At 37.9% G+C, this 25,576-nt stretch overlaps 1 protein-coding gene across 1 annotated transcript; it reads left to right on the top strand.

Moving 5' to 3' along the window:
- The first annotated feature begins 192 nt into the window (after positions 1–192).
- On the top strand, positions 193–20,189 carry LOC143029773 (uncharacterized). Its single transcript, XM_076192700.1, has 2 exons — positions 193–260; positions 17,748–20,189. The coding sequence occupies exon 2, from the start codon at positions 17,875–17,877 to the stop codon at positions 19,120–19,122; it is 1,248 nt and encodes a 415-aa protein (XP_076048815.1). The 5' UTR covers positions 193–260; positions 17,748–17,874; the 3' UTR covers positions 19,123–20,189.
- The last annotated feature ends 5,387 nt before the right edge of the window (positions 20,190–25,576 follow it).

Raw genomic sequence — 25,576 nt, 5'->3', positions numbered from 1 at the left:
CACCAACCACCCCTAATCGCTCGCTCAATCGCCCGGTGGCAAAAGCCCTCTTTTATAGACTATTATCTTTTCATTTTCTTACAGACATTCTTCCGCTCCCACAAAAAACGATCCCGCGCAAGCGGGTGATCTTACCTAGCAAGTCGCAAGTCGCAAGTCGTTATTTAGTGCGACCCGTAAACAACTGCGATTCTGCGAAGGTAAACAAAGAGACAAATCCTAAAATTCTCGCCTCTAAGCGGGCCGTCACTTCATCTTCGGTACGAAAATCCAATTTACTTCACTTCTTAGTCTCTGGATTCACTGTGCACTGATTATGATATAGTTACGAGTTAATTGAATACAAACAAATGCATTATGAGCAGTTACGTAGTACAGACTTGAAGGAATCTTTGAGATTCCTGGAACATCTGTGAGAAGTAGCCTAGGATTTGGAAGCAGAACAGTTGTGTGGTTAATAAGCAAATGTTATTATAGTAACACATCAATCGTGTACATGTATTTATTGTTTGGCAGGTGTTATTTTCCTTGTGACTTGTGACATCACTTGATGTTGCTTCATTTGATGTTAGTTGTGATCGCATATGGGCAATGCTAATTTAATTTGGTCAGGAGAATGCAGTCTTGTCAAAACGCTTATAATAATAATTATTCATCGTTCATATTCTCGCGTGCCTGGCATGCAACGACCATAAATACAAAACCACAAATTAAGGAATATGTCTCTTAGATTACTATATTCTCAACAAGTTCTTGTGCGAAGGATGCAGGTTACAGGAGTATCATACATTATTTGGGACTGGAATACTTCAAATACATGCAGTAAAATGTCTCGCATGAAAAGCCATTGCCTAAAAAGATTAATGTAAGAAGGTTAAATAAATAGTGTCATTCTCCATGACCTAACTGAAAAATAACCTTAGGTTTGGTTTTTTGATTTATGAGTGAGATTGCCACAGAAAATAAATTGTAATTCATGGTATTATTTTAGAATTGCACACCTATGCGATATTAGGAAATTAAATATTAATTTAATATAATTCAATATAATATATATTTTTCTTGGCAGAAATCAACAACAAAACCTTGCTAAACACAAATATACTACTGAGTGAAGTTGCAAGTATAGGATCGAGACACCATGTTGTCGTTTGTCCAGTCCACTCAATGTCAGTTAGACGATGGCTTTCATGTTATGCACCGGGTATTCTCCAACTCCAGGTGACGTTAATAAGCATTGTTACGAAGACAATAAGGCTTCCTTCAAGCTGTGCAACAACTTTATTCCCCACAGTCTGATCGATTATTCAATCAGACTGTCAATATCAGTGGTGACAAATGACAACCTGGATGATCTTTAGAATTACAGGTATCACATTACTAAATACAGTTTAGGTTAGGTTAGAATAGAAGAATTTATCATCCTTTCATTTCTTCGACCTCCCTATCAAATCAAACATGGCGTGTCATTCGCCTTCCATGACTTTGTTCGTTAGTAAATCAGTTTTAGCAACTTTTTTGTTATTAATTTCTGCCAAGAAGAACTCTCTATTATGTTGATGTATTATAATTTAGAAAATTAATTATTAATTTTCTGTTGCTATAACGCATAGGTGTGCCTTTCTAAAAATTTAACTAATTTATTTCAAGTGACTGTCTTGATAGAATAACCAAAACTCAGCAAGCTACTCTCACCATGCATCTTGTATTAGTAGTTGATAGAATGAAGGGAGGGGGGGTCTAACCTAATCTTGCTACAGGTTGGGATAGTTAAGGTTCTGTTGACTAGATTATTTTTTCTTGATCCAAGATGATAGACATAAACATTTTATATTTTTATTGATGGTCTTCTGGTGCTATTTCTGCCAGTTCTTTGTATATATTGGGGGAGGGAATGGGCAAATATTAGTATGTTCCTTGACAAATGGGTTTGAAATTGTTAGTTGCTAGCCAGTTCCTAGCCAAAATCATGGTAGACAAGCCAAAAATTGGCAAAGTCTAAAGTTACTAGTCCATATGGCTAGGCAAAATATTGCTATAGTGTCATAGGAAACTAGGAATTTTGTGAACTTGTCATTACTATTTTGTGTTTTCTAGTTTTCACTGTGAAAATATGAAGTTTATACCTCAGGAAATATGCTCAGGTGAAATTCATTCAAACGTGAATTATACCCTACTCTTGCCTCCATTGAACATGTACTGAGCAGAGCGCGCAAGAGCCACAGCTGCTGTGTCGGGATCCAGAGTAGATCACTGATTAATTGCAGCTAGCAAGTGGCTGAATATATTGCTGTTCAGTAATGTTTTAATGCATGCATGCAGCAGACGAACATGACCAAGTTTGCGTTTATGATACAATGTGATGAACGTAACATAATCAACATGATTATGTGTACATGTGTGTCACCAATGTAGATGTTGTTTAATAGGTAACTGGTCACCATATAGACATACAACATGGAATTACATGTGCTTGATTGAGTGTACATTCAAGTTGCTTTCGATATTGCTTAGGAGGTGTACATTACAACTTGTGCCTCCTGGCCACCATATGCGCATGTTGTCTGTTGATTATTATGAGGGAAGTGGGTGGAAGGCATGTGCATGTGTTTGGTGAGCAAATAAAACAAAACAGACAAAATATTATGATAAATCTTGTACACTCCTCCCTCAGTTTAAGAACGCTCCATATACAAATTTTTGCTATAACGAACAAAAATATTTTGTCCCAAAAATCAAAATACAAACTGTATTTTTAAATCATAAATATTAAAAAAAATTATTTTTACATCATAAATATTAAAAAAACAAAAACTGCCATATGCCCAGGTAAAAAAAATAAAAGTGAAAATAGATACGTACGTTTGTTATTGTTTTCAAAACAATGCCGTGTACTGCTCGGTCTACTCACTCAGTCTCGGTTAATCGTGGATTATTAGCATTATTTCAAGTGACATTATGCCTCTTAAGGGTCCAGGAAGCCCTATTAAGAATGGTGACAAGCCTATGAGGGCTAGGAAAGCAATATCTCTAAATACTAAGTTGTCTGTGCTAAAAAAAAGTGATGAAGGAATGAGAGTGAAGGACATCGCAAATTTGTTTGGCTTGGCTGCTCGATTTAAGTATATTTGATATACGAACGTTTTTTCAAGAACGCAACGAGTTCGTAAATAGAGGGAGGAATGTAAAAGCAATAGGTGCCTGGTCTGGCAGTGGTGATAATGGTCAGACCACAGGTTTAAAAAAAACAACTAATCCCGAGAGTGCAGACATGTATTTTCGATAACTGAATTGGTTGTTTGGAAAAAAGAAAAGAAAATAAAACAAATTGAATTTCACTGATTGTGTTTGTGAGATTCCCGTGGTCATGCGTACAAGTTAATGAAACGCCTCTTTTATTTTAAGTAAGTCTGACTGAAAGTGCTATGTCTGGCCTGCAAGACAATTTAATCTGGCATATCATAATACTGTCACAATACATATGATGATAATATAACAGTAAAAGAAAAAGGAAAAAAATACTATAAAAAATTTAAATATTTTTCTTTTGAAGTTTCAAAATGTGCTGTACCCAGTAACAGTACTTGTGTAACAATAAATGTGAGCTAGGCCTAATTTTTAAAAGTTATTTCTGCTAGCAGCAGTGCATTGATGTCAAACATTTTATTGGAGTTCTGTTTTATGATGTCATAAAATTTATCAGTGTATCACTTATAACTAGTCTGCTCAATAAATCTCTTATTAGTGTGATAACTAGTAACTAAGTTACTTTTATCAGCAAGAAATTCCAAAGTGTTTTTGTCTCAGCTCTCATAAAACGCATTTGTATTGCATCTCTGTCTTATTTATAAATCATAATAGCAGCTGCATGAAGAAATATGTCATGAAGTTTGCATCAATAAATGCAAAAGCCATTGAATCATTGGAACTGCATTGCAGTATTTTGGTTTTTGGTCAAATTTTAGAAGTGCACACCTACATGATATAACATTAGGAAATTGAATATTAATTTTGTAAATTATAATACATAAAAATAATTTTTTCTTGGCAGAAATCAATGACAGGAAAAACTGCCAAAAGCAGTACACTAACTAATGTAGCCACGACGGCTGTTTGAGATGCCATCTTTGTTTTGATAGATACGGTGGTCAAAGAAATGATAAGTTTGTGTATTCTAACCTAACGTGCATTTAGTAATGCAGTACCTGTAATTATTGAGGTAATCATGGTTGTCGTCTTTGACCTCTGAACCTATCAAAACAGAGATGGCATCTCAAGGAGTCATCGTGTCTCCATTCGTTTGTGTATCACTCTTAGCAACTTTTTCTCTTATTGATTTCCGCCAAGAAAAACATTACATCGATGTATTATAATTTACAAGATTATTATTTAATTTTCTAAAGTGTTATATGATTCCCATGTTGGTGTACTTTTAGCCTATTCATTGTTGACTATGAATTGATTTCCTATTGCAGTAACACTCACATGCATTTATACCCTAAAGTCTAGAGCCAAATCCAAGATATCTTAGTCTCAGCCTGGGTTAGTAGTCAACAGATTAATAAAGCAAAATTTTTTATGGTCACTTGATTTGAAATCCCATGATGTCTGTTGGTAGGTTATGGGGGGGGGTGCAGAATACTATGTTGGGTGTGAATTAATGATTGAATAGTACCTGGGTTCTAATAACATTACATCATGCAATCAAAAAACAAGGCAGACTATTTTTTTTTTTTTTTTTTTTTTTTTTTAGATAGATAAAATTCTTACGGACTGACCAAAATTGAATATAACTAGTCCACCTGGCAATAGTCGCTGATGGGCTGACGTTGATTTGTCCAGCAGGCCAAGGTTGGCCCATCAGCAATTTCTCTTCCATCAGGCCAATGTCAGCCCATTAGCGATTTTATCTTGTAACGGCCCAAAATTAGGCCATCAACTATTTGTCTTCCATTGGCCCCTACCTGAGTCATTAATTTTTTTATATATCCATTGGCCAATATGCAATTGTAACCATATCAGCTGACATCAGGTTTGTCACTAGTGACACAGGGTTGGCTAATGAGTACGTTACAGCTGGGATACGTGTTCTGCAAAGGCAATTACTGCAACTATTTGGGTTATCAGTAACATGATCAGTAAGAAATAATATTGTCTCAGGTACAAAGAGCTAGGAAAACTAAGTAAACACAACTACAGTATTTGATATATTGTTTGTTGAAAATAAACACTAGAAAGGAGGTCATTGGAGTAATCAAACTCATATTCCAAGACCTATATGAAAGACATAAACCTAGGACTCAAAACAATGAAAAACCTTAAGTCCTGGATAAACGAGATTGACACCAATATATGGAGAGCAGCATTGGCAAACAATTCCTCCTTTGCAAACTACAAACATTTGAAAGAGGAAATCAAAATGGAAGAGTAAATATCTGAAAACAAATTTGACTCAGCCATACTATTCCAAGCAATATGAAAGACCCTGAAGCTAAACTGGAAAAACAGCTACACCAACCAAGACAACCAATGTACCATCTGAGTGAAGAAAACCTAGAGCATTTCTTACTAGAGTGCAGTGAGCTATCATTGATCAGAGCCCAGAACAAACTACTCCAACAACTGGAAAACAAAGAAGAGATTCTTAAGAGACTACTGCTGTTTGATACAAAAACAGAAGACCAGAAGAAAACGGCCAAACTATCTTCAACTTGTGAAAATTTAAAGATAAGGTCCGAAACTAAGTGAAGTGACATCCTACTAATGGCCTAGGGATGCCAAAAGGAAGGTATACACCCCATACTACTACTACTACATAAGTTGAGAAGGTACTATTTCTCAAGGCAAGAATAGATTTCACCGGAATGTCACATAGATTGTGTGCGAAATGAATATTTTTAAAGGCAAAGACAATTAGACTGAAGTTAAAAAGGGGTAAATTACCTAGATGATTAATATTTATTTATTTATTTATTTTTATGATATATATATCCTCATTCACCACACCATGCAGTTCTTGCCATTATTGTCATAATTGGCCTATTGTTGGTTATATATGGATAAGTTCTTCAAAATATTTTGCCAATATTTTGATGTTTTACATTTTAGATCTTGGCTTACTACCAATAAACAACCTAAATCCCATATTGGGCCACTAAAGTGGGCTGGCTAGGATTCTATATAAATGAATCATTTCACCATGCAATTACTCTAATAACAAGTAGGATGAAAATTATGATTTGTATTTAGTAAGACATACCAATATTGGTCTCTGCAGAGTCTAATGTTTGTATACCATAAGTGAAGATATTTGTAGAGTGATGCCTGTGTCTCATGCCACAAAGCATCTGCCATAGGGGAAGGACAAACTTTGTTTGTCATCACATGCTGTACATCTGCAAAAAGGTAGGTGCAAAGCCCATGAGCTAAACTATCATGCAAAGGTATTCCCTATATAGATGGTGTGAAAAGCAGTTTATTACATGGACCAACAACAGCCCGATAGCTACAATCGGTGTAGCCGGTGCCGCTCATAGTAGCCATTGGCCTGATGGAGCAGTGCTATCTGGGTAAAGGTCAGAGTGTACAAATTGACACTTTTCAAAACACCAGGCAGAGAAAAAAAAAATTGCTGATCATTCCTACAAAATGATTTTGCTATTGTTTAACTGAAAAAATCATCTATATTTTGAAAAGTTTTGTGAGTTCAGAAATGTGACGTTTGAGTAGGCAAACATTGCTATTCACATGCCATTGTTAAGGATTGAATCTACTGAATAGATGTGAGAAATTTGGATGAATTGAGGTCTATTGTGTAGCTGCTTAGTGTAAGCACTTTTAAGGAATGTACCAACAAAAATAACACTTTCAATAATTTGGATTTCCACATCTTTTAGACTTAGCTCACAATTCCTGTTGATCTGTCCCCAGCCTATTTCTGATGTTTTGTGATCCTCCCTTATAATATATAGTATCCTAATACATAATCCAAAAATATTCATGCAGAAGGTTCCTCTATGACAGCAGGATATTCAAAAAAGGCATAATATATATATATTAGACAGGCCCAAAAAACAAAATTTTTGAAAAACTTTTGTCTCACCCCCAGATATTATGAGGCTTGTTGAAAAAATAATCTGTGCGAATTTGCAGCAAAATATAATTGTATTTAATAGTGCCACAACTAACATTTATTTATACACATATGTTAGCATAAGAGAAATATAATAATATATTATTATTATTTTTTTTTTTTACTTTTCAGAGTAAATATTAGCTGAAAATAAATCAATAGTTGCATTTTGTTGGTCACTATATAAAATGCATATCTGGAAACTTATATCAGCCCTGGCAACCCTAGTGCACAGCCCTAGCACCCGCTTTTTTCCATCTGGCCGTAATCAGTCTTGTGTGAACCACTGAAGCATGAGCATTATTGTTTCAGTGTGTGTCAGTTGATGCTCTCAGTCCTTTTGGAATAGCATAATGTCAAGTTCAATTAAAACGAGAAGTAAAAGAGAAGTATGGCTTATCGGAGAAACAATTGATGAGATTAAGACAACAAAACTACCGTCAAATGGTGATATTTTAAGACGGCTTTTCTTCCTAACACAGTCCATTAAGAAGAATGTAAAAGAAGCCTGTAACACTGTATATGAAATATATGAAATATATGAAATATATGAGATATATGAAATATGGGATAAATCGAAAATACCAACTAGAGAGAAACAACATGTAATAGCGAAGATGCAGAAGAAATATAAGCAATTCAGAACCCTCCAAAAAAACAAAAGCAAGACGAGATCAAACTCAAATAGCAAAGGAAACTTCATTTCAAGAGTCATTAAATGATTTATTTGATATAGCTCATGCTAACGCAGTGGAAATGATACACAATGAAGAAGATCGTGCATTTCTAGAGGCTCAAAGAGAGAAAGGTAGACAAGGTTATATTGGCAGTGTTGACAAGAAAACAGCAAAGAAAAAATGTAAAAGAAGTGAGGAAGAGACATGGTATTAAAGTAGAATTGCATAGAAAAGAGAATTTTTCAGTTGTTCAGCTTACAGGCAGCTCAAGCGAGTCAAAGAGCACAGATGACAGCAGTTATGAAGTCAAGCCTGGTCTGTCTAATCCTCCAAAAACAAAGATAAGTAAAAGGGAGAAAATTACTTCACCTGACTTAGTGGTTGCATTAGACAGAACGAAGATGAGTGATCGTAATGCAATGAGAGTACAGTCGAACCTCGAAAGCCCGGACCCGGAATGACTGGACCCTTGTATGACCGGTCGAGATGAACAAAGGACAGACTTTTCAAGCAAAGTTCCCTATTTGTCCGGTAGGTGGCAGCGACGGCCATACACGTGTACTCAAGCCCGGCCCAGTCAAGCCGCCACTAGGGCTGCCGTTTCGTAGAATTTTGTACCAAAACGTAGTAAAATAGCGGCATGTGGCAACTGCACAAGGACATGAGAAAATTTTTTCTACATATCAGCGGGCTGTTAAAACATTAAAAAATCAAACTTTTGTTTAAAAATCATAGAACTAGTTATCAAATAATAAATGGTACATCAAAATATGACTTTTATTGGTAATTGTGTTACTTATAAAATATTACAGTATACCCCAAAAGATACCTTTTTTACGGTGTAGAAAAAAATTCTATGCTAAAGTTTCAGCTTTCTTTTAGCGATAATAATATAATAAAAATAGTTTTTATATCTTACTGAATATGTTAGGGCATGGGGGCCTTATATACATTCAAGAATAAAAAAACTAGAACCAACATTTTGTCAAAGTTTGACAAGTATATCTTATATATCTTGCTATGAAAGTCTGCACATGCCCGAGAAAAATGTAACGGTATGGCAACACTCCCATTCTACACGGCAGTGTAGAAAATGCGGCAACCCTGGCCGCCACCACTGTCCCATGTGGATACCTTCCGATATTTATTGTGGTATAGTGCTATTGTGCATCCATAACCATGCCTCCCAAGCCACTAAAGCCTCGCAAAACTACTAAGGTGATGCTGAACCTCCAGCAGAAGCTACAAATATTAAAAAAACTTGAAAAGGGAACTACTGTGGCGCAAGTGTGTGAGGAATATGGGTGTAAGAAGCAGACCGTGTCGGACATCAAAAAGGCCAAAGAAAAATTACAATCTTATGCCACTAAATTCAGCATTGACGGTTCAGCCAGCAAAAGTGGGAAGGTAGCTGCAAGAAAATATATGAAAACTGGAAAGATAAACCTATTAGATGAGGGAGTTATGAAGTGGTATCTGTTGCAAAAAAGTGTGGGGTTAAATGTTAGGGGAGTGGAGATCATAGCCGCAGCACAAGAAATTGCCGAAAATCTAGGCATAATGGATTTCAAAGGAAGTGATGGGTGGTTGTGGCGCTTTAGAAACCGACATGGCCTTTTTAATGTAACAACACATGGGGAGAGTGGAAGTGCCAACAGTGAGAGTATGGAGCCGTTTAAGTTAAAACTGATGAAGCTGATCGAGGAGGAAAGGCTGTCGCAGTCTCAGGTGTATAACGCCGATGAAACAGGGTTTTATTGGCGGTCGATGCCCAGAAATACTCAGGTGACAAAGCATGAGGGAAAGGCTAAGGGGAAGAAGCTGTCTAAGGAGAGATTGTCAGCCCTATGTGGAGCCAATGCCACCGGTACTCACAGACTGAAGCTAGCTATTGTTGGCAAATCAAAAAAGCCCCGAGCCCTTAAGGACATTGACCTTGAGTGTGACCTACCTGCCATCTACTACAATTAAAAAAATCCCTGGTTCACATCTTACATATTCACCAGCTGGTTCACGAAACATGTTGTGCCCGTAGTACGAAAATTTCAGATAGAAGTTTTGGGCATCAAACCTGAGGATGTCAAGGCTATCCTCATCCTTGACAATGCGCCGGCACACCCTGGCGTAGAGCAGCTTACGAGTACTGACGGGCGTATCAAGCCCTTGTACCTCCCACCAAACACCACATCGTTGATCCAATCCATGGATCAGGGCATAATTGGTGCTCTAAAGAGGCGCTACAGCTGCAAATATATGCGCGAGGTGTTAGTTGTCAATGAAGATGAGGAGGATGAAATAGAAGACACCAGTGGTGCCAGGACCCTAGAAAACATCAAGGCCTACAGTATACGGTCTGCCATCTACAACCTCGCAGGTGCTTGGAGTGATATGAAGATGTCAACACTTGTTAACTGCTGGAAGCCCTTACTTGAGGACGAGGATAGCCAGGGAACAGATTTCGATGGTTTTGATGCTGTGGACTTCCACCGAATGTTTCGAGAGGCAGGTGAACAAGATGTCAGGCTCGATGATGTTCAGGAATGGTTGGATGAGGGTGATGGGTTACAGGGCCATGAGGTAATGACGCCCGAATCAATTGCCAATGACCTTCAGAGGGACGACGATGACGAAGAGGAGGAAGAGGAGGAGGATGAGCCTGCCCCTAAGTACAAACTGTCTGAACTCCGAACCTGTGTGGACAAAATTATCAGATATACAGAGTACACCAAAGAACAAGAAGCTGCCAGCCACTACACACAGCTTAGGTTGTTAAGGGAGTTTATGATAAAGCAACAGCACAAGGGAGGCAAGCAGTCCAAGATCAGCTCCTTTTTTGCCCCTCGTCCTAGGCCTGCTACCAGTACCCTAGAGAACCCTATACCAGGTCACAGCCACATCCCAGACCCTCAACCTGGACCTGGTATCCTGATGGAAACATCGTACTTTGAGTCAGATTAATCTCAGAGTCCAGTATCCTGTACTTAGTGTAAATACATCGTAGGGTAAATTAAATGAAAACTTTTACTTTTTATTAATACACTAAATGTACTGTACCATATCCTATCATTTCAAAAAAGCAAAAGATTGAGCCCAGTAGTTAGTACCTAACGTAATAAAAAATACAGTACAGTACACTGTATGTACAGTACATTTACATGCCTGTATTACAGTTATTATTACAGAATTATTAGTATTATTATTACAGTATTTTCATTATTACAGTGTTAGAGTTTTATTCTTATGTGTTTCTATGCCATATCATACATTACCTATACGTATACCGCTACGAAAATCTACGGGTGTTAGGGCGACATTTTCGATGACCGGACTTTTGGTATGACCGGACCGCCCTTCCCCCCAATTAGTCCGGGCTTCCGAGGTTTGACTGTAATATCAGCAACAGCCTCAACCCTTGGAAAAGATATTGATGGGATGGCAAATTAATGCCTGATTTAATTGGTACTGAAAATGTAGACAGATTGCCTGTGTTAGTGTTTGGTGGGGGCAACTCTAAACTTTTGGGAATACCAAAACTAATGTCAGGTACAGGTGATCAAATAGCAGCAGCAGTTGTGGAATGTCTTGAAGATTGGAATGTTAAAGACAGCGTTAAGGCCATGTGTTTTGACACTACTGCTAGTAACACTGGTCGTAAGAAAGGTGCATGTGTGGCAATAGAAACAAAACTAAACAGAAGTCTTCTTTGTTTTGCTTGCAGGCATCATATTAACAAAATGATAGTGTCTGATGCATTTCAGAAGTGTTTTGGTGCTTCATCTGGACCAGAAATTCCATTATTCAAATGTTTCCGAAATTCATGGAAGAGTATCAATACTTCATCATATGAAGCACATAGTGCAAGTCTTCCCTAAAAAAAAAACTGTGCTCATTTTTTGTCAGGAACAGTTGAAATGTCATCATCCTCGCACAGATTACAAAGAACTTTTACAACTATCAGTGGCATATCTAGGAGGTGACACAACAGGCATCAGCTTCAAGCAGCCTGGAGCAGTGCATTGAGCACGTTGGATGGCAAAGGTGATCTATTCAATTAAAATTGTGCTCTTCAAGCTACAATTTAAAATGACAAAGAAGGAGCAGTCATCAGTGGAGCGATTTGCAGAATTTGCCGTGCAGTACTACGTTCCTAACTGGTTTACTTCTTCAACTGCATCTACTGCACCTCGCAAGGATTTAGAGTACTTGCAAAGTCTTCAGATATGTGAAGATAAGGAACTTGCTTCTGTGGCCAGCAGAGCTCTTGGTCGTCACCTATGGTATCTAAGTGAAGAATTGGTGTCCCTTGCTTTCATGGATGAAGGTATCTCTCTAGCCTTGAAGAGAAAGATGGCGTCGGTATTGCAGAAGCTTGGCTCACAGCATCCAGAAAAACGGAACACACTGGGAGAAAAAGTGAGCATCTCAGACAAAACTTTAGCTGACTTCGTGACTGAATCCAGTAGACTTTTCTTTACAAAGTTGTCCTTAGATTCCTCTTTCTTAGAAGTAGACCCGTCTGAATGGAATGAACGAAGTGATTATCAAGCTGCAAAAGAATATACTAATACTATGAATGTCACCAATGACAATGTAGAGAGAGCTATAGCCTTGATTGAGAGCTACAATAATCATCTTACCAAAAATGAAGATCAGCTTCAGTACCTTCTACAGGTTGTTGAAGATCACAGAGATAAATTTCCAAATACAACAAAACATGCATTGAAGAAAACCATGAATAAATATTAATAAAAAACAACTCAGTTCATTGCAAAACACTGTGGAATAGGCCTCCTGGGGATACCACTTAAAAAAAAAAAAGAACGCGTCTCTTCCAGTTACCTCAAGGGTGATGTGGAAAAATTGAGGAACCTTAAACTTTGTAGGCTTTGTGGCACTACTAAAACTCGTTCAACAGACCTCAAATTTGGCAACCATTGTTTTTATAGCTAGCCTCACAATTTGCATGGGTGAGACCAATAAAATTAATAATATGAAAAACCACCCCTATACAACTGGGCCAGTCTAATATATATATATATATATATATATATGTGTGTATTTACCTAGTTGTATTTTACGGGAAGGGGAGCTATGCTCGTGGTGTCCCGTCTTCATATCTCATTTTATCTAAACTATTTTTAAATTCATGTATTGTTTTTGCACACACTACTTTCTCATCTAACTTGTTCCAACTGTCTATTACTCTGTGAGGAAAGCTGTTCTTTTTCAGATCTCTTCTATAGCTGTCTTTCTTGATTTTCTTTCCGTGTCCTCTTGTATTTCTATCATCCCATTTTATTAGATCCTCTCTATCAATAATTTCTATGCCTTTCATGATTCTGTAAATAGCTATCAAATCTTCTCTCTCTCTTCTTTGCTCTAGTGTCTGTAGCTCAAGTTTTGCTAGTCTCTCTTCATATGATAGTTTTGAGAGTGTTGGTGCCAATTTTGTAATTGCTCTTTGTATTCTTTAAAGTTTTTTTTTTTTTTTTTTTGTGTGTATAATTTTTTTTTTTTATGGAGTGGTTGGGAAATGTGGAGTTCCAGGAAAGAATCGTAGTGGAGAGTTGATGGTGGAGATGTGTCCAGAGAGTTGATGATAGCAAATACAGTGTTTAGGAAGAAAGTCAAGCATAAGTACACATGGGAGAGGGTGGTGGATGGAAGGGTGGTAGATAGAGCATTAATGGACTATGCAGTGGTAGATAGGAGTACTGTTTAATAGGAAGAGTTAAGGACATACATGTTCTAAGGGTAGAGAGTGGGGGAATATCAGATAATTTTCTGGTGGAAGGTAAGTTGAGAGTGGAGGATAGATGGAGAAAGAGGAAAAGGACAAAAGGTAGGGAGGTGCTTAGAGTGAACTGCTTAAATGAGAAAGAAAAGGAGTACAAGAAGCTGAGAGAGGAGTGGGAGGGAGTGAAGGATAGAGTAGAACTAGGAGTGGAGGAGGAATGGGGATGGTTCAAGGAGGGAGTCACAAGGTGTGCAAAGATGGTGTGTGGAACAAGGAAGATGGGAGGAAATAGAAGGAAGGGTAGTGAGTGGTGGGATGAGGAAGCAAAGAGGGTTGTAGGAGAAAAGAAGCTAGTTTTCACAGATTAGTTACAAAATAGGATGAGGGAATCATATGAGAGATACAAAGAAAAGAGAAGAGAAGTAAACCATAAGAAAGGAGGCAAAGAGGAGAGCAGATGTGAAATGGGGTAAAAGTATGACAGAAAATTTTAAAAGTAATAAAAAGATGTTTTGTAAAGAAATTAAGAGAGGAAGAGGAGGTGAATTAAGTAGAGAAGAAAAAGTAAAAGGTGCAGATGAAGAGATGATAATGGGAGAGAAGGCAGTAAAAGGAAGATGGGCAGAGTATTTTAGGGAGTTGCTAAATGTGAAGGAGGATAGGGAGGGAAAGGTAGTTGTAGTAGGAAGTGCTAAGAAAATGACCGTGATGAGTGAGGAAAATGGAGGAGAAATAAAGAAAGATGAAGTGAAGGCAGTTGTTAAGATGATGAGAGCAGGTAAGGCACCTGGTCTGGATGGGTGTCATGCAGAATGTGTGAATAAAGGAGGTACAATTATGGTGGACTGGCTGGTGAGGTTATTTAATGTTTGTTTAAGAGAGGGTAGAGTGCCAGAGGACTGGAGGGGTGCCTGTATAGTTCCAATTTACAAAGGAAAAGGGGACAAGTGAGTGTAGGAGTTTCAGAGGGATTAGCTTGTTAAGTGTAGTTGAGAAGGCTTATGGGGAGGTCTTGATTGAGAGGATTAGGAGAGGAACAGAGTAATTGGTGAGGAACAGTATGGGTTTAGGGCGGGTAGAGGTTGTGTAGATCAGATTTTTGTGGTAAGACAGATATGTGAGAAAGCTATAGGAAAAGGTAAGGGTGTGTTTTGGGGTTTTATGGATTTGGAAAAGGCTTATGACAGTAGACAGGAAGGCACTGTGGGAGGTATTGCAGATATATGGGATAGGAGGAAAGCTTTTGGGAGCTGTCAAGGGTTTCTACGAGAGTAGTAGAGCATGTGTCAAGATTAGAGACGGAGAGAGCGAGTGGTTTGAGGTAAAGGTGGTACTTCGTCAGGGATGTGTTATGTCACCCTGGCTGTTCAATTTATACATGGATGAGGTGGTGTGAGAGGTAAATGCAAGGGTGGTAGGTCAGGGATTGGAGATGGTTAAAGAAAATGGAGAAAAGTGGGAGATAAGCCAGTTGTTGTTTGCGGACGACACTGTTTGTTGCAGGATCAGAGGGGGGATTGAGGAAGTTAGTGACAGAGTTTGGGAAAGTATGAGAAAGAAAGAAGTTGAAGATAAATGTGGCTTAAAGTAAGGTGATGAGATGTACAAGGGTTGAAAGTGGCAGCAGACTGGAAGTGAGTATTAAGGGAGAGAGACTGGAGGAAGTGGATAGTTTTAGATACTTGGGTGCGAATATGGCAAGAAAGGGATGAGTGGGGGTGGAGGTAGAATGTAGATTGAGAGAAGCGAGTAAATGCCTTGGTGGATTAAAAAATGTAATGAGAAATAGACATTTGGGTATGGATGCTAAGAGGAGATTGTATGAAGGAGTGATTATGCCAACAGCACTGTATGGGGCAGAAACATGGAACATAAGAGAGGAAGAAAGAAGGAGTTTGAATGTGTTTGAGATGAGGTGTCTGAGAAGTATGATAGGGGTTACTAGGCTGGTTAGAGTGAGAAATGAGGTGAGGATTGGGAACAGGGGTGGAAAGGGAGTTGGGAGATAGGGTTGATGAAGGAGTATTGGGATGGTTTGGATATGCGGAAAGAATGAGTGAAGAAAGACTAGTAAAAGAGGTGTGGAAGGAGTGAACATGAGGGGGCGACCAAGGATGAGATGGATGGATGGGGTAAAAGGGGCTTTGGGGAAGAGGGGAATGTCTGTTGAGGAAGGACAGGAGAAGACAGAAGACAGGGGTGAATGGAGAATGGTTGTATATGGATGATGTTGTGATCCATGAGGTGGAATGGGTGGGGGATGGGGGTTGAAGGAGTATGTGTGAGAAAAATTTGATGCATCCCAAAGGGATTTCTCCCCATCTTCTCCTTTTCTACAAGAGGGGACGGAGAGGAGGGGTCGCTGATTTAATGGAGGGGCCTTGCTGTGGATGTGCTGTGTCTTGCGACACTGCTTCTGATCCAGGGCAGTGGACAAGATGCAGGGATGACCCGTCATCCAGGAGGTGCCAAGATAAGAGGGTGGAGAGTAGTAGAGTGTGATAGGGATGGAATGGGTGGGAGTGGTTTTTATGCCTTTGTTTTTTGGCTACCTCCCTTATAAGGGAGAAAAAAAAGCCTTTGGTATATATATATGTATGTACATCATTTAAGCTTTGAGCCAAGCTTACATCATTTAATAGTCTAATTTGATACATTGATGGCACAGTAAATGTCTTTCTCATAATTTTTATATCTCAAAATAATAAATTTAGTTTAATTTTTCCTTTAAGCAAGAATGTATGCTAATTTCAGCTACATATGTTCATATAAATTTTGTCTTTTTTGGATGTAAGAGGGCTACTTAAAAAAGTGTCATTTTCTCAGTTATTACCAGGGTAGCAAAAGTCTACCTGAACATTTGTCATCTCTCATGGTATAGTTCATGACTCCGAAGAGTAATTTAGGGGAGATTTCATGCACACGAGAAGGCCCCTTAGCCAATAGACTATAGGCCCATGTAGCCTATGTAACACATATTGTGAATCTGCACAGATTATTAATATTCATAAAATGTGCAGCATGAATAATGAATTCATTATTGGACACATAAATTCATTTGACATGCGCACATGATTCATAAAAAGAGTAGGTTAAGTTCATAAGGTGTGCATTTCTTAATGGATTTGTTATCTGTACACCCAATTATGAATTCATGATTGGTGCTGCACATTTTAATGAATATTCATAACCTGCACAGATTCATAAAGTGCATGATAACCTACACAAATGACATGCCTAGGCGTAGGCCCTATGATAGACCATGGAGCTGAATATGACTGTCCCAGCACTTCAAAGTGTTGTAGGCCTATGGTTACGTGACATGAGTTTGAGACTGTTATGACTGGCACTAGGCCTAGGCCTATGGCTAACCCTTAGAACCCCCACCCGCCCCACTAGCCTGGCCAGGGGGGTTGGGAGTGGGTGAATAAAGTCATGGTTAAGCCTATGGCCACCCCACCGAGTTATTAAGTTAACACTAAGAATAAGATGATCTAGTTTTGCCTTAGGCCTAGCCTATCCTTAGACATAGTATTTCGTATTCTTTCTGCCCAGTATCCTTGGTTTTCTTCTTCTTCCTTATTCTGATCCTCCCCTCTTTCTTCACTTCTATGATTGAATTTGCCATTTTCATCATCATTAAGAAGGTCAACTTCAACATGTTCAGTCATATCCTGATTATCTCTTGATGTTTGACATTGTATTATAGGCTCAAACGTATATGGCTTGAGGAAAAGGAATAAACTCCACTGTATAAAGCCTCTTCTTCAGATTCAATTAAATTCTGTGACATTTTTCAATAGAAATTGTGTATATGCAATAATCAGTTCTAAGGTACTATTATCTAGATACAATGTTTGACTGCTATGATGTTCTGCCAATGCATGATGAATGGCTACGCGTTTTGGGAATCTTCGACAATCTTCAGAAATCAGCTCTTATAAACACATATTTTAATCAAAATATGAGTTACACTGGTGGAGTTAACTGGGATAGTTTACAAAACTATTTCTAAAAAGGAGTAGAGGGTATAGAATTTTTTTTTATCAGTTGCACTCTGACCTTTAAGCTCCTTTGATATGAGTTTTGTTCCTTCCCCTACTTCATTTTGGTTAATGCCCCACTATGTACACATTCATGTTGCTCTTATTACATGCTCTTGACAAGTTAGATGTCAAACTTATTATATATCTTCTTTCAGGACAATGGTAAATATCCACATTTTCTTGTAAAAGGTTGCCGAAAATTCTGGATATTTTTTGTATAATAAAGATAATCTGACGTGGCATCTGCAACACAATCTCACTAGTCATCTTAAATATGACACAATGACTGAAACTGTAAAGAAATCTTTCCAATGTGATCTGTGTGATACAGCTTTCTCAGGAAAGGCTGTTCTGAAATATCACATGAAAACCCACACTGGAGAGAAGCCTTTCCATTGTGGCATGTGTGATGCGACATTCTCAGAAAATAGTAATCTCAAAAGTCATGTGATGATCCACAGTGGAGAAAAGCCCTTCAGGTGTGACCTGTGCGATGCAGCTTTCTTAAGAAAGAATGGTCTCAAATATCACATGAGGACCCACTCTGGAGAGAAGCCTTTCCAATGTGGTATGTGTGATGCAGCTTTCTCAGGAAGTAGTAATCTCAAAAATCATGTGAGAACCCACACTGGAGAGAAGCCTTTCCAATGTGGTATGTGTGATGCAGCTTTCTCAGGAAATAGTAATCTCACCCATCATGTGAGGACTCACACTGGAGAGAAGCCTTTCATGTGTGACCTTTGTGATGCAGTTTTCTCAAGAAAGTGTGGTCTCAAATATCACATGATGACCCACACTGGAGAGAAGCCTTTCAAGTGTGATCTGTGTGATGCAGCTTTCTCAGCAAAGAGTAGTCTCAAATATCACGTGAAAACCCACACTGGAACTGGAAAGAGGCCTTTCCAGTGTGACCTGTGTGATTCAGCATTCCCAAAAAAGAGTCATCTCAAAGAACATGTGATGACCCACACTGGAGAGAGGCCTTTCAAATGTGACCTGTGTGATGCAGCTTACTCACAAAAGAGTAATCTCAAATATCACATGATGACCCACACTGGAGAGAGGCCTTTCAAGTGTGACCTGTGCAATGCAGCTTTCTCAGGAAAAACTGCTCTCAAATATCACATGAACACCCACACTGGAGAGAGGCCTTTCAAATGTGACCTGTGCAGTGCAGCTTACTCAGGAAGAAGTGCTCTCAAATATCACATGAATACCCACACTGGAGAGAGGCCTTTCAAGTGTGACATGTGTGATGCAGGTTTCTCAAGAAAGGATAGTCTCAATCAACATGTGGTGACCCACACTGGAGAGAAGGCTTTCAAGTGTGACCTGTGTGATGCAGCTTTCTCAAGAAAGGGCAATCTCTGTCGACATATGATGACCCACACTGGAGAGAAGCCTTTCAAGTGTGACCTGTGTGGTGCAGCTTTTTCAGAAAAAATTAAACTTAGACGTCACGTGGTGACCCATACAGGAAAGAAGCCTCTTCAGCTATCTCATGAAAGACTTGTTTCAAATGTGACATAGTGACTCACACTTCATCACAAAAGGTTGATCTCGTGTATCACGTGATGACCCATGATGGTGAGAAACGCCAGTGTGACCTTAGTGATTCAACTATTTTGTATGATGGTACTTTCAGCTACTAAATATTGATCCACTGTTGTAAACCTGTTTAATTGATTAGTCATCATACATACTGTCGGTTGTAATTGTTAATTGGAATTCTCCCAGTTGTGCAGTTGAGTGACCTTTGATTGGCCTATTAAGTAGTTGCATTTATGCTTGTTAGTAATTAAAGATTCCCAAGTGTTCCATTAAGTGTACAAATTATTTTGTTATGAAAAACTGTCAGAAACATGAGAGGTAACTGGTGGATGTAGATACCTGCATGTCATGATGGATACAGTTCTGTGTATCTTATCATTGTGTAAAATTGTGTGGACTATGTGCCAATATTACATGTAATTTGTGTTACTGTAAATATCTATGGTTAATATATTCAGCAATTTTTATTTTACCCTTTGAAACACAACTCTCACATTTCAATAAAGTCTTTCCAAGAGATATATCAGATGTCATATGATAAATATTTCATTGTTGATGAAGAATGAATCCAATTTATTTGCTGAATGGTTTTTTTTATTATTTGTGCCAAGAAGAGCTTGTTCGTGGTGTGAAGCAGTAATTTTGCATGTGCTTGTTCTTATATCATAACTCTTGAGGCAGAACCTCCTTGCTGTGTCGAGTTATGATGTCTTCTCTTGTTCTGTTGAATTTGTTGTTTTTGTGAAGTTTACGAGATCATTTTGTGATACAATAATGGTTTATGATTAATTTACATTTGGTGGAGGGCAATCATTTTCAATTGATTATCTGAGTGAGTCATGAGAACTTGTGTATCAGATCATTTACGACAACTATCATGATGCCTCCATGACTTCTAGTGTCTCTATCCATCCTGAAATGTAGTTGTTGACTGATGTTTCTGTATCTAATGTATCTTTCTTCAAGTGACCTTCTGGGTAATATATAATATACATTGGAGCTTCCTTGATGGTGAGCTCTGGGTGTAGTAAGTGGTTGTGTGTGTGTGTGTGTGTGTGTGTGTGTGTGTGTGTGTGTGTGTATTTACCTAGTTGTATTTACCTAGTTGTATATTACGGGAAGGGGAGCTATGCTCGTGGGGTCCCGTCTTCATTTCTCATTTTATCTAAACAATTTTTAAATTCATGTATTGTTTTTGCACACACCACTTTCTCATCTAACTTGTTCCAACTGTCTATTACTCTGTGTGGAAAGCTGTTCTTTTTCAAATCTCTTCTATAGCTGTCTTTTTTTATTTTCTTTCCGTGTCCTCTTGTATTTCTGTCATCCCATTTTATCAGATTCTCTCTATCAGTAATTTCTATGCCTTTCATGATTCTGTAAATAGCTATCAAATCTCCTCTCTCTCTTCTTTGCTCTAGTGTCTGTAGTTCAAGTTTTTGTAGTCTCTCTTCATATGATAGTTTTGAGAGTGTTGGTGCCAGTTTTGTAATTGCTCTTTGTATTCTTTCAAGTTTTTTTATACATTTTTTTGTACTTGGTGACCATATTGTTGCTGCATATTCTAATCTTGGTCTTATCAGGGTGATTAGGATTTTCCTCACCATTTCTTCATCCAGGTATGTAAATGCCACTTTGATTGTTCTTATTAAATTATAAGTTTCTCCAAAAATCTTATTTATATGTTTTTCAGGTGACATATTATTCATAACAATGACTCCCAGGTCCTTTTCATTTTCTACTTTTTTTATTCCTTCTCCCAAATTATATGATCCTGTTATTCTGTTTTTGCTTTTTCCAAATTCCATTATACTACACTTTTTTGTATTGAACTCCATCTCCCACTTCTTACTCCATTCCTGTACTTTATTTAGATCTCTCTGTAGTGATTCACAATCTTCTTCAGTTTTCACTCTTTTCAGTAGTTTTGCATCGTCTGCAAAGAAGCTCATATAGCTTTCAATTCCTTCATCCATATCATTGATATATATAGCAAACATAATTGGGGCCAGGACTGTTCCCTGCGGGACACCGCTTATTACTTCATCCCATTTTGAGTGTTGGTTTCTTATCACTACTCTCATTTTTCTTTCTTGCAAAAAGTCTTCCATCCAATTTAGTAATTTACCTTGTATTCCTCCTTCAGATTCTAGTTTCTTAAGCAACTTCTTATGTGGTACTTTGTCAAAAGCTTTTTTTAGGTCTAGAAATGCACAATCAGCCCATCCATCTCTTTCTTGTATTATATCTATTAGCCTTGAATAGAAGCATATTAAATTGGTGACGCATGATCGTCCTTGTCTGAATCCAAATTGCCTTGGATTTAGTACGTTGTTTTTTTCCAAGTATTTTACCCATCTATTTTTGATAATTCTTTCACAAATTTTTGCTATTGTACTTGTTAGAGAGACTGGTCTATAGTTGGTAGGTTCCTCTTTATTTCCTCCTTTATATATAGGTATTATATTTGCTTTTTTCCAATCTTCTGGAACTTTTCCTTCTTTCAAGGAACTGCTTATTATGCTATGTATTTTGTCTGCCAGTTCATTCCTGCATTCTTTCAGAATCCAGTTTGCTATTTCATCTGGTCCATGTGATTTTCTGACATCAAGATTACTCAATTGTATCAATATTTCATTCTTTGATACTTCTATTTTTTCTATAGGGGGGACTTTCTCTTTCCATTCAATCTCTTCAGGTTGTATGTTCTCCCTTGTAAACACTGATTTAAAATGTTTGTTCATAATTTCCGCCATTTCCATTTCCTCAGTGTATTCAACTCCCCCTTGTCTTAATTTCTCCAAGTCCTGTTTGTTTTTCAGTTTATTGTTTACAAATCTGTAGAATAGTTTTGGTTGATCTTTACATTTTTCTATGACGTCTTTTTCATATTTTCTCTTTTCCTCAATGCATGTTTGTACATATTCATTTCTATAACTGGTATATATTTTCCATTTTTCAGGTTTTCTGTCTTTTTTCCATCTGGTCCAGGCTTTGTCTCTTTTGTCTTTTAACTCTCTACAACTTTTGTTGTACCAGCATTTTACATATTCTTTTTCTTGTTTTTGTCTTGGGACATACTTTACCACTCCTTTTTTGTAAATTTTTGTCAAAATATTCCATTTCTTTTCCACTGATGTTTCTTCTTTGTATATTTCTTCCCAGTTTTCTTGTTGAAAGAATTCTCTTATTTGATCAAAGTTTGTTTTTTCATACATCATTCTTCCTTTTCTATATTGTTCATTTCTTTTGTTATATATTTCTTCATTACGTGCCAGTTCAATCAAGATGTGGTCACTGTTACCTATAGGTGTTTTATATTCATTCTTGTCCACTATTCTAGGTTCAGTTGTAATTAATACGTCTAGCCTTGATGGCTCTTCTTCATTTCTATACCTAGTGTTCTCCTGTATCCACTGTGTCATTGTGTGGTCAATAATCATCTCAAGTAGAGCGTTTCCCCATGAGTCATCTCCACCCTTTACTGTCATTTCTTCCCAGCAGATTTCTTTGCAATTAAAGTCGCCCATCATAACTATTCTTCCTCCATCTTCCATTATTTTATTTAATGTTATCTTTGTGTCCTCTAACATACTTTTATGTTCACTCTCCTCCCATGAGGCTGTTTTTGGAGGCACATAATTTATCACAAATTTTCTGCTCTTCTTATCTCTGTCTTCCACTTCTATCATAATCATCTCTACTGTATTCTTTCCATATATGACACCTTTCACGTTTATATCCTTCTTAGTCAGGAACATAACTCCACCCCCTTGCTTTTTCTCTCTGTTTCTAATCCAATAATTGTATGCATCATGTCCTACACTGTTGGGTGGTAGTGGGCCTTTTAATTTTGTTTCTACAATTCCCATTATGTCTGGTTCTTTTTCTTTCAAATAATCATTCAGCTCATTCAATCCTGTTATTAATCCATCTATATTTGTGTAAGACACTCTTAGTTTTCTGCCACTTCCATTGTGTTCTCTGTTTCCCTTATGTTTTTCTTTTGTATGTCGAACTTCCTTAGTTTCATGTTCACTACTCTCCAATAGAATCTCTCTTTCTCTGACTCCGTTCTGTTCTCGTTTTTTGCCTTAGCTTCCAGTCTTTTCTGCTTTTCTTCCTCTCTTTCCTCTTTATTCATTTCCCTTTTTATCCATATCTTTTTGTATTGTTCACTTTTTGCTAGTTTCAATGTTTTGGATAAGATATTCTCTGCCGTTGTTTGTGACTTGAATTTAATCTTAATTGGTCTGGTCTTGTCTGTGCTATACTTTCCGAGTCTAAATTTCTCTTCGATTTGTTTCATAATTTCTGGTTCATCTTCCTGAACTGATTCTAGTAATTGGCTTACTTTTTCATTTTCCTCTTTGATTCTTGTGGTTCTATCTGTGTTATGTTTCTCTTCCATTCCTAATATAATTATACATTTCTTTTTGTCTGCTAATTCTCTTACTATATTCTCCTTCTGTCTCATCACTTTAATAACTGAGTTTTCAGTTTGTTCATTCATTTGCTGTCTGATTATGTCAGTGAATGCAACCTTGCTATTTTCTTGAATTTTTTTCCAACCCTCCTTGTTCTCCATATTATTCTCCTTTAAGACTTTATTCTCATCTTTTACTTCTTTTAACTGTTGTTTTAATTCTTCAATTTCCTTAGTTAAGTTTTTGTTCGCCCTCTCTAGTTCTTCCAATTTTTCAATTCTTCGTATTATACTGTCAACATTACCGAACCTACGCTCCAAGTCCTCGTTCATCTTATCGACCTTCTCTTCTAGTCTTGTCAGTCGGGGGGGGGGGTTGTGTCCCCCCCACCCTCTTTAAATCCCTTGAAAATATTCTCATCACTTTCTACTGTATTGCTCCTATCTATACCTCTAATCTTCACATTCCTATTAGACATGTCGTCATCATCCAGCTCGTCTTGCGGTCGCTTGTCCACCTTTCGGCGGCCCGTCAGGGCCAATTCCTCCACCTCCTCATTACCTTCCATTTCCCCAGCAATCCCTCCCCCTCTCCTCTTTCCTTACTTTCCCACTACCCCACGAGCAATTTCCCCCCACCCTGCAAATACAAAAAGGCACTTCTCTTTGCGTTGGGATCCACAATCTGCACTTTTCTTCAGAACGTTCTTCAAGCCGTCCGTTCGTTGAAAGTGTGTGTGTGTGTGTGGGAGGGGGTGCCCACTGACCTGTTTTAGAGCTAATGTGTCTGGCAATTGGACCTGGTCAGTGTATGGAGGTACTGGTTATTGTTTATAATTTTCTCAGAATTTGCCACATTGGGACTCCCTATACCAAACCAAAATTGGTCAAATCATTGAATATTATATATGAGAAGAATATAATGGTAATAATAAAAACCTTGCAAGTAAATATCTTAGAATTAGCTTGTGTTTGGCACATTGAATTTCTAGCTCTATGAGTACCTGGTAAAAGGTTGTTACTGCAAACACTGATATATGAATTCAAGAACTCCAGATGCTCAACCGGTTCACTTATCACCAAAAAGAAACTATGAACAAAAATAAAATGGCATTTTGTGTGAAGTTTCCCCCTCCAGTGGTGAGCTGAAAAATTATGATACTACTTGATCAAGGTTGTAGTATTTTGTAATCCCACTGTGATGGGATAAATCCTGTTGGCGTGATCGTGTGAGATGTTTATTTTGTATTTACATCCCATCTGAGTGGTTGTACTAAAGTTAAACTAAGGACCTATCAGCTATTTATTTATCACTCTTCATCAAACCCATCTAGATATTAGCATGGTGACAAGGTTAAACAAAGAGTACTAGACACAATGCTGGTATAGTGGAAATATCATAAAACAGTGTTTCATGTGACTGTATTGGGGCAATTAAAGGGTGCATGTGGTTTTCGGGATGATGCTATGAAGCATGCTGGCTATGTATCAATTCTGAATTCAAGAACCAGTGGGGATTGATTGTGTTGCAGTTAGTGTGGTTTGTGACTGATTCATCTGGACTAGATGCAGTTTTGAGGTTTGATTTAAGTGTTTGTTTTGGAACATAGCCTAAGCATCAACGTTTTGGTACGTTTTTTGTATTGTTAGAAATAGCAGTAAATAAAAAATTGATTCGTTTGTTCCATCAAAGATACTGTGGATCTATGGATTAACCTATTAGAAGTTCTTCTCTGGCTGGTCCAACCCAGGCTGTTGACGTCACCAATGCGAGTTGAGACGTATACACTCGTCAAGGCTCACAGCTCATTCACGCGAATCACAGGCAAAGGGAAAGTGGCCAAACGGAAGGCTAGACGTTCCAATGGGATCTGTCCATGATCCCACCATGGGGATCATAATGACGGCCTCTTGCCAACTGAGATCAGAACAGCCTCACCGACCGTCGCAGCAACAACTTGCCTTCAGCTTCAAGACCTCTCTCCTACCATCAATGGAGGACCTCGA

This window comes from Oratosquilla oratoria, chromosome 11 (assembly GCF_046742065.1).
Source record: "Oratosquilla oratoria isolate Oo_2021 chromosome 11, ASM4674206v1, whole genome shotgun sequence".
Taxonomy (NCBI): Eukaryota; Metazoa; Arthropoda; class Malacostraca; order Stomatopoda; family Squillidae; genus Oratosquilla; species Oratosquilla oratoria.
Note: the sequence above shows the minus strand (reverse complement) of the source record. Positions and strands in the feature narration are given on the sequence as shown.

Coding starts and splice junctions, on each gene's coding strand:
- LOC143029773 (XM_076192700.1), top strand. CDS start 17,875: ATGACTGAAACTGTAAAGAAATCTTTCCAATGTGATCTGTGTGATACA.